The following is a 7,378-nucleotide window of genomic DNA, read 5'->3' as shown; positions in this document are numbered from 1 at the left end:
GGTTGATTCCGTTGGTAGCTGAACATCCATATCTTCCTTCATGGTACCGAGTAGCATTATGAATAATTAAATTATTGTTTGAAATGTCATAATCAGCAGTTTTCTTATTATTAGACTCAATCAAATTCCAAGAAGATCCTGTAATAACGAAAACCATTGTAAGCAAAAATCACATCAATTTTTCATGATTAACATTTACCTTCTAATCTTTTCCAAATAACCTTTGACCGAGGATAACTAGAAACAAGACATTTAACATTGATTGTCTGCCCTATCTTTAGTTTAATATCAGTGGGTTTTTCAATCCAACTTGGTGAACCTGTGAATTAAATGTAATTATTTGTCAGAATCATTTGAATTTGAGCATAAGTAGCTTTTTACCTTCAACTAAAAGTTCACTGGAATATGAATCAGATCCATATCTATTTGAAATTTTGCAAGTGTAGTTTCCAGAATGACTTGATTTGATGGAATCGATGATGAGCATAGATGAATCTTGAATAGCCCCAATCCTAACATCAGGTGAATTTTTAAGCTCATCACCGTCTTTCAACCATGTTATCTGAAATGGCGAAGTTCCTGAAAGACTTTGACAAGTAAATGAAGTCTTACCACCAAGTACCGGTTTAATGAGTGCTGAAAATGGGGCTACTTTTGGACCTGAGAAGAAATCATTTCAATCAGCTGTCTAAATTTTTATGGAATTATACTCACTACCTTGGCCATTTACATGGACTCCTGCTGAAGCAGCGATTAATATGAGGAAGTAAACAAACATTCTGCCAAAAACAGAAACAGGGTTTCAACATACAAAAAAGATTACAATACACAACATTTGTTTATATTCTATACAAATAAGATCATGTCAAACAAAAAAGCGCCATTTCCAAGTTAAACTATAACCATAAACTCTTAAAACATTACCCTCAATTGAAATATCAAACTCTGACCAAAGATCAGTTCCGATTGCGTTGGTAGCTGAACATCCATATCTTCCTTCATATGCCTTGGTTGCATTTGTAATTTGCAAATTACTATTAAATTCACCAAATTGCGACCATGATGACCCTTTGAAAAAGAAAAAATATTTATTGAATAATCGTAAAAACTTTACATGGAATAAATATACCTTGCATTTTTTTCCAAGTTATCGTGGGTTTTGGATATCCAGAAACAAGACATCTGACATTGATCATTTGATGGACTCTTGATTTAACATTGTTTGGTTTCTCAATCCAATTTGGAGGACCTTTAACAATTATAGAAAAATTATGATGAAAATCAATTGATTTAATGTAAAATTGGTTGTATTTACCTTCAACTAAAAGTTCAGTAGAGTAAGTGTCAGAACCATATCTATTTGAGATTTTACAAGTATAGTTTCCAGAATGACTTGATTTTATCGAGTTAATGAGCAATACAGAAGGATCTTGAATAGAAACAATTCTGATGTCTTCTGAGTCCTCAAGTTCCTTTCCATCTTTAAACCATACTATCTTTAATGGTGGCGATCCCGAAAGTTTTTGGCAAATGAATGAAGTGGATCCTCCAATTATTGGTTTAACATGTGAAGAAAATGGAGCAACTTTCGGACCTAGAATGGGATAAATCTAGCTATATCAAGATAGATAATTTTCCTACACTTACTCTTACCTTCTTGTCCGTAGACTTCATTAGCTCCAATTAAGAGTGTAATCGAAACAAAAATAGCAAAATTCATGTTTTTTTTGTATACAGTACAGACTATAAACACTAGAGCAAAATTTGAACCAGTTTCTCAAATTTAAAACACAAATCAGATCTTGTCAAACAAAAAAGCGCCAATTCCAAGTGAGAATACGATTAGAAATTTTCAAACATTACCATCAATTAAAATATCAAACTCTGACCAAAGATCAGGTTCAATTCCGTTGGAAGCAAAACACCCATATCTTCCGTTATGGTGTCGAGTGGCATTACGAATGGTTAAATCATCATTTAAAATGTCAAAATTTGCAGCTTGAATAGTAGCAGAGTCAATCGAGTACCAAGATGTTCCTATGGATGATAAAATAAAAAAGTGCTGATTGAAAGAGCCCGAGAATATATGCATTTTTACAGTTTCAATTTTATGGTAACTCAGCGAATTTTGTTCGCTCAAATGATAATGACAACAGAAAAAAATGGGTGCATGATATTTCAGTAGACTATGACTGATCTACTGTACTGTACCTGTTAATCTTTTCCAAATAACCTTAGGTAGAGGATGACCAGCGACAGAGCATTTGACATTGATGTTTTGTCCAATTTTAAGCTTCAAATCACTTGGTTTTTGTACCCAGCTTGGTGGACCTAAAATTTAAGAATAATGATTGTTGATGTCATAATTGTAAAAAGAATAAGTTCATACCTTCAACTAAAAGTTCACTTGAATGTGAATCAGATCCATATCTATTGGAAATTTTGCAAGTGTAATTTCCAGAATGACTGGATTTAATTGAGTCAATAATCAACATCGATGAATCCTCAATAGAGCGAATCCTAATATCAGACGGATTTTGAAGCTCTATCCCATCTTTGAACCAAACAATTTGTAGTGGCGAAGATCCTGAAAGACTTTGACAAGTAAACGAAGTCTTCCCTCCAATAACTGGTTTAACTGATAATGGAAATGGAGCAACATGCACTCTTGGACCTAAAGTGATTGATAGTTTTAATTCATGAAAAGACACATACGACCCATACTTACTTTCTTGTCCATAGCTAGAGCGAAATATAACAAAAAATCCAACAAAAAGACTGAAAGATTTCATGATGTTTTTATACCAACAAATCTAATGTGGCTGTATTTTTTCAAATTTTATTCCTAAAACCATTTCAACCAGTAAAAATAACAAACAAGAAAAAGCGCAACTTTCAAGCAAATGAAATGTCAAAAATAAAACTTTTACCATCAATAATAACATCAAACTCTGTCCATAGATCAGGTTGAATACCATTAGAAGCAGCACATCCATATCTACCTTGATGATCACGAGTAGCACTACGAATTTGAAATTCACCGGAAGAAGAATCTCGATTTACCATTATTATTTGATCCTTGTCGGTCAATTGTATCCATGATAGCCCTGAATTAGACCATTGTACATAGTTCAATAAGAATTCTCGTTATTGGGACTAAAATATTTACCCTTCAATTTTTTCAATTGAACTCTTGGCTTTGGATATCCAGAGACGAGGCATCGAATTGTAAGCATTCTACCGATTTCCGATTTGATATTAGTTGGTTTTTCAACCCATAAAGGTGGACCTAAAGATAAGATAAAATAATGATATATCAAGAACTTGGTACTTGAAAAAGCAAGAACGAGGATACCTTCTATCAACAATTCCGAAGAGTAAGAATCATGTCCATATCTATTGGATATTTTACAAGTATAATTTCCCGAGAGACTTGATGATATTGATTCCATAATTAATATTGAAGAGTCTTCATTTGTTCTGATCCGAGTTGAGGCAGATTCATTCATTTGCTGACCATCTTTAAACCATGTAATTAGTAAAGGTGGGGAACCAGCCAAACTCTGACAAGTGAAGGAGGTTTTACCACCAATCACAGGTTTGACTATTGACATGAAAGGAGCTACTTTTGGACCTAGAGAATAAAATCAGTTTAGATTTGACTGAATTATAGTAATAAGAGTTATACATACTTTCCTGGCCATAATAGCATTGTATTGATGATGACAATACCAACAAAAACAAGTATTCAATCATTTTATGTTGGCGCTGAAAAAAATTTGATTATTCAAAACATAAAGTTGCACAGCAATGGGTCACATAAACTAGTAAATAAATGAAAGGTTAACAAAGCGCCACTTTTCAAGTAATTCAAACTCTTATTTACCAATAACTTTAATATCAAATTCTGCCCAAAGTTTTGGTTCAATTCCATTTGATATTTCACATCCGTATTTTCCTTCATGAACTTTTTCTACTTTTGATACAACGATTTGGTTCTCTGCTTTTTTTATACTAACATCATCGATAACCTCCCAGGATGAGCCTAAAATTAAAACATATGGAAGTTAGAAATGGCTTACAGAAATTTATATAAAATTTGTTCAAATTTATTCAAACCTTTCAACATTTTCAAAATGACTTCTGCAATAGGTGAGCTAACTGCAGAACAAGGAATCCGTAATTCATCATTCACATGAACATTGTAAAGCATTTCGGGTTTATTTAACCATTTTGGTGGACCTGTAAAAACAATGTAAAATCCAGTCAGATATGATTCACTTTTGGAATCAACAAAATATCAGACCTTCAATACTGATTTGTATCGATGATGAATCTCTGCCATAGATGTTGCTAATGACACAAGTGTAATTGCCATTATGATTTACAGAAATCGGATCAATAACCAAGATTGCTGAATCTTTGGTTAAATATTCAATTCTGATTGTATTGTGATTATTGATCACTTCACCGTCTTTGAACCATTTGAAATAAAGTGGTTTATCCCCGCTTTCTGCTGTACAAGCGAAAGTTGCTGCACCACCTTCTTTAGGTTTGGACATTGATGATATTTGACCAGCCTTAGGAGCTTGAAATAAAAATGAATGATTAAAAATAACTGATTCAAGCTTAGGCTATAACTTACCATTTTGACAGTTGCAGTGATCATGTAATAGAAGGCTGATAATAATGATCGAAAATAAGCTTGAAGTATTCATAATGTTCCAAGTAATTTTCAAGTTAAAAGACAAGTAAACCACGATTTTCTGAAAATGTAAACAATATTCAAACTAACAAAAAAAGCGCTCTGCTCAAGCCCATCTCATAACAAAATAAAACCGCGATCTCTGAAAAGTATAAAACCTTCAATTTCATATTAATAATTTCAATATTGAATTCGCCAAGTCCATTTGATACTTTACACCAATATTTCCATCTACCATACAATTCGTAACTACAACCTGGTAAGATCTCTAGAGAATGGATGAATAAATACTAATTTATCAGTCCTCAATCAGTTAATCAGTTAATTTTGCGATTTTGTCATTAATACATTGATAAACAGCTTTGTCAATATGAATCTACTTTAATCTTTGTATCTGTGATTCTTAACGTATTTGCATAAAGATAACGATAAATGCTAAACAAAATAGTAACAGCCAGATGAATCTGGAAAACCCGTTATTCAATCTTCTGAAGGGAACAATTTCTGTCCTTTATTTGAACATGATGGCTCCTTGTGCCTCTTTGGTTTTAGCAGCAATTTTTTCAGACCAATCATGCTTTCCGATTCGTTTGATGGTTTCAATCAATACTTTTCTTGATACTCCAGCAAGCATTTTCATTCGCTTATCAACCAATTCGACTGTGACTGATTCACCTTCATCTTCATGCCAACAATCATAATCAGTAACTAATCCTATGGAATTATAGAATAGCCCCAATTCAGCAGCTAATGGAGCCTCAGGAACGGTAGTCATACCAATAATATCTCCTCCCCATGATTTGAAAAGTTTAGACTCTGCAAAAGTGGAATAGCGGGGACCTTCACAAGCAACAATACAAGCTCCAGATCGATATTCGGCTCCAACTGTTTTACAAGCTTCTTCAATCATCATTTGAACTGTTTTATCAAAAGGATGAGCTTGAGGTATATGAATGACTTTGTAAAATGTTGAAGGTCTTGATTTTGTTCTATCGGAAGAATGCAGAAGAAAAATTTTAAGTATTTTTTCATAGGAAAATGTTGGGGTCAATACCTGTCAATATATTGATCAACAATCGCAATCATTCCTGGCTTAAACTCTTCTTGTAAAGATCCGCAAGCATTTGTTACCAAAATATGGGTACAACCAAGCTCCTTTAGTGTCCACAGATTGGCTCTATAGTTAACATCTGAAGGGTTACGATCATGTCGCTTTCCATGTCGACTCATAACAACAATATCAACATTGTCAATTTTTCCGCTGGTAACTTGCTCATCCGATGGTCGGCCATAAGGTGTAGTACCTACATTAATCATTTGTGCATCTCTCAATATATTGAGATCAGCATCCAATCCAGTTCCACCAATGACACCAATTTTCACCATATTTAAAAGAAATCAAAACTTTCAACAAAATATTAAATTGATGAATTTGAAAGGAAATTTCACAGAAAATACCGACTAAAGTTTCTTCAGGATTGATCTGATTGAAAGAAGAAAATGAAATGGATTAATACTTGGATAAGAATCATTAATTAAGTAGTGAGATGAAGGACTAACAAACCTTTTTAGATTGATTTATCAGCCGATAAACCGTTAGTCTATTACACACAGTGATGAGTGAGAAAATAGACAAGAGTAGAGAGGAAGACTTGTTCACGCTTAGTGTACATGGTAATTGACAGTTGAAGGACGATATTGAATCAAAAATTTTATAACTTAATCGGTAACAAATTAAGCACTAGCTTTACCAATGAAAGCTTGAATGATAGCTTGCAACTTTTTGATTTTAGAAAACACTAGACACAGCAGCGATCATGACTGATCGAAATTTCACTCCACTGAGTATGATGAATTCAATTCACATTTAAGACCCAAGTTCTAAATGGAAACGTCGCTGGAATAAAAATTCAAAAGTTGAAATCTTAAGCTTCTGTGCATTCAAAATAAGAAGAGTACTTTTTTGATAAGAAAGAAATCTGATCAGATAAGGAAAACCAATGGGAAAATGAGAAAAATGTGAGCGAAAATTGAATATTATTTATTTTATTTAATTTATTTTGAAAAACACAATATAAACAATTAAGGTACCTTTTTGTGCTTCCATCTATCAATTTTACCCCTTAAACCTTTAACTTATCAAAAAAGTACTCTTCTTATTTTGAATGTAATCGTAATACATTATCGATTCAAATCGTATCCATTTCGTGGTGCAAAAGCCTTTCTTTAAGCACAAGTAAACAATTGACATTCGAGTTGCGATCATTGAAAATTGACAATGAAATTCAATCTAAATTATTCCAATAGATCTAATGAGATGTGGCAAATCCACATAAATTTAATTACATTGTATTACATTAATAATGATATGTAACATTATTAACGAATAAATCGATCAGTGGCTTTCTTGTGATTATTCATGAAACCAATAGTATATCAACAGCTAAGGTGCGACCTAAAAAGTTTGCAACCAAACGGTTTTTTAGTCATAGCTCCTCTTAAACTAGACACTTTGGCATCATTTTATATTACAGGATTAGTTGAAATATAAGGAACATTTTGATATATTTTTTGTATGTATTGATTCAGTATCAAATCAGAAAATGGACCTTAAACATTTGATAAACGGAGATCGATTTTTTGACTAGTCTCTGCCTTTCTTTGTATCAGTGT

At 32.8% G+C, this 7,378-nt stretch overlaps 5 protein-coding genes across 8 annotated transcripts; all 5 read right to left on the bottom strand.

Annotated features, from left to right (window-relative positions):
* Positions 1 to 77: 77 nt before the first annotated feature.
* On the bottom strand, positions 78 to 1,792 carry LOC107359634 (cell adhesion molecule Dscam2-like). 2 transcript variants are annotated; one of them, XR_016199051.1, is made up of 8 exons: positions 1,654 to 1,792; positions 1,316 to 1,594; positions 1,130 to 1,249; positions 925 to 1,068; positions 718 to 779; positions 382 to 660; positions 200 to 319; positions 78 to 138 (listed from the first exon to the last, which is right to left on the bottom strand). XR_016199051.1 is itself a non-coding variant. In XM_015926154.3 (6 exons), the coding sequence occupies exons 1-5, from the start codon at positions 1,718 to 1,720 to the stop codon at positions 754 to 756; spliced, it is 636 nt and encodes a 211-aa protein (XP_015781640.1). In that variant the 5' UTR covers positions 1,721 to 1,792; the 3' UTR covers positions 522 to 660; positions 715 to 753. The 2 variants fall into 2 exon arrangements, 1 of the variants encoding a protein (XP_015781640.1); XM_015926154.3 differs by lacking the exons at positions 78 to 138; positions 200 to 319 and having other exon boundaries at positions 522 to 660; positions 715 to 779.
* A 60-nt stretch (positions 1,793 to 1,852) lies between these two features.
* Positions 1,853 to 2,843, bottom strand: LOC149093834 (cell adhesion molecule DSCAM-like). Its single transcript, XM_089268153.1, has 4 exons — positions 2,729 to 2,843; positions 2,390 to 2,674; positions 2,212 to 2,331; positions 1,853 to 2,037 (listed from the first exon to the last, which is right to left on the bottom strand). Exons 1-4 carry the CDS (start codon positions 2,790 to 2,792, stop codon positions 1,853 to 1,855), a joined length of 654 nt encoding a protein of 217 aa, XP_089124279.1. The 5' UTR covers positions 2,793 to 2,843.
* LOC112538479 (cell adhesion molecule DSCAML1-like) lies at positions 2,797 to 3,868 on the bottom strand. Of its 2 annotated transcripts, XM_089268152.1 has the most exons (5): positions 3,693 to 3,868; positions 3,356 to 3,634; positions 3,170 to 3,289; positions 2,931 to 3,107; positions 2,797 to 2,845 (listed from the first exon to the last, which is right to left on the bottom strand). In XM_089268152.1, the coding sequence occupies exons 1-5, from the start codon at positions 3,754 to 3,756 to the stop codon at positions 2,814 to 2,816; spliced, it is 672 nt and encodes a 223-aa protein (XP_089124278.1). In that variant the 5' UTR covers positions 3,757 to 3,868; the 3' UTR covers positions 2,797 to 2,813. The 2 variants fall into 2 exon arrangements, with proteins under 2 accessions (XP_089124278.1, XP_025016015.2); XM_025160247.2 differs by having other exon boundaries at positions 2,797 to 3,107.
* On the bottom strand, positions 3,693 to 4,800 carry LOC107359632 (CAVP-target protein-like). The gene is made up of 5 exons (XM_015926150.3): positions 4,646 to 4,800; positions 4,307 to 4,588; positions 4,120 to 4,242; positions 3,887 to 4,045; positions 3,693 to 3,768 (listed from the first exon to the last, which is right to left on the bottom strand). The coding sequence occupies exons 1-5, from the start codon at positions 4,716 to 4,718 to the stop codon at positions 3,758 to 3,760; spliced, it is 648 nt and encodes a 215-aa protein (XP_015781636.1). The 5' UTR covers positions 4,719 to 4,800; the 3' UTR covers positions 3,693 to 3,757.
* A 266-nt stretch (positions 4,801 to 5,066) lies between these two features.
* LOC107360119 (S-methyl-5'-thioadenosine phosphorylase) lies at positions 5,067 to 6,652 on the bottom strand. 2 transcript variants are annotated; one of them, XM_015926746.3, is made up of 3 exons: positions 6,270 to 6,652; positions 5,760 to 6,188; positions 5,067 to 5,694 (listed from the first exon to the last, which is right to left on the bottom strand). In XM_015926746.3, the coding sequence occupies exons 2-3, from the start codon at positions 6,089 to 6,091 to the stop codon at positions 5,217 to 5,219; spliced, it is 810 nt and encodes a 269-aa protein (XP_015782232.1). In that variant the 5' UTR covers positions 6,092 to 6,188; positions 6,270 to 6,652; the 3' UTR covers positions 5,067 to 5,216. The 2 variants fall into 2 exon arrangements, with proteins under 2 accessions (XP_015782232.1, XP_089124272.1); XM_089268146.1 differs by lacking the exon at positions 6,270 to 6,652 and having other exon boundaries at positions 5,760 to 6,198.
* Between the last annotated feature and the right edge of the window lie 726 nt (positions 6,653 to 7,378).

The sequence above is a fragment of the Tetranychus urticae genome, chromosome 2 (genome assembly GCF_039701765.1).
Source record: "Tetranychus urticae isolate SD_2017Ah chromosome 2, NJAU_TeUrti_SD_1.0, whole genome shotgun sequence".
NCBI classification, from domain to species: Eukaryota; Metazoa; Arthropoda; class Arachnida; order Trombidiformes; family Tetranychidae; genus Tetranychus; species Tetranychus urticae.
Note: the sequence above shows the minus strand (reverse complement) of the source record. Positions and strands in the feature narration are given on the sequence as shown.

Coding starts and splice junctions, on each gene's coding strand:
- LOC107359632 (XM_015926150.3), bottom strand. CDS start 4,718: ATGAATACTTCAAGCTTATTTTCGATCATTATTATCAGCCTTCTATTA. Junction 4,589..4,645: donor TCACTGCAACTGTCAAAATG/GTAAGTTATAGC, acceptor TTTTATTTCAAG/CTCCTAAGGCTGGTCAAATA. Junction 4,046..4,119: donor CATTTTGAAAATGTTGAAAG/GTTTGAATAAAT, acceptor TTTTAATTTTAG/GCTCATCCTGGGAGGTTATC.
- LOC149093834 (XM_089268153.1), bottom strand. CDS start 2,792: ATGAAATCTTTCAGTCTTTTTGTTGGATTTTTTGTTATATTTCGCTCT. Junction 2,332..2,389: donor AAGTGAACTTTTAGTTGAAG/GTATGAACTTAT, acceptor CTTAAATTTTAG/GTCCACCAAGCTGGGTACAA. Junction 2,038..2,211: donor TATTTGGAAAAGATTAACAG/GTACAGTACAGT, acceptor TATCATCCATAG/GAACATCTTGGTACTCGATT.
- LOC112538479 (XM_025160247.2), bottom strand. CDS start 3,756: ATGATTGAATACTTGTTTTTGTTGGTATTGTCATCATCAATACAATGC. Junction 3,290..3,355: donor TTCGGAATTGTTGATAGAAG/GTATCCTCGTTC, acceptor TCTTATCTTTAG/GTCCACCTTTATGGGTTGAA. Junction 3,108..3,169: donor TCAATTGAAAAAATTGAAGG/GTAAATATTTTA, acceptor GGTCTAATTCAG/GGCTATCATGGATACAATTG.
- LOC107359634 (XM_015926154.3), bottom strand. CDS start 1,720: ATGAATTTTGCTATTTTTGTTTCGATTACACTCTTAATTGGAGCTAAT. Junction 1,595..1,653: donor TGAAGTCTACGGACAAGAAG/GTAAGAGTAAGT, acceptor ATCCCATTCTAG/GTCCGAAAGTTGCTCCATTT. Junction 1,069..1,129: donor AACTTGGAAAAAAATGCAAG/GTATATTTATTC, acceptor TCTTTTTCAAAG/GGTCATCATGGTCGCAATTT.
- LOC107360119 (XM_015926746.3), bottom strand. CDS start 6,091: ATGGTGAAAATTGGTGTCATTGGTGGAACTGGATTGGATGCTGATCTC. Junction 5,695..5,759: donor GTTGATCAATATATTGACAG/GTATTGACCCCA, acceptor TTCTTCCGATAG/AACAAAATCAAGACCTTCAA.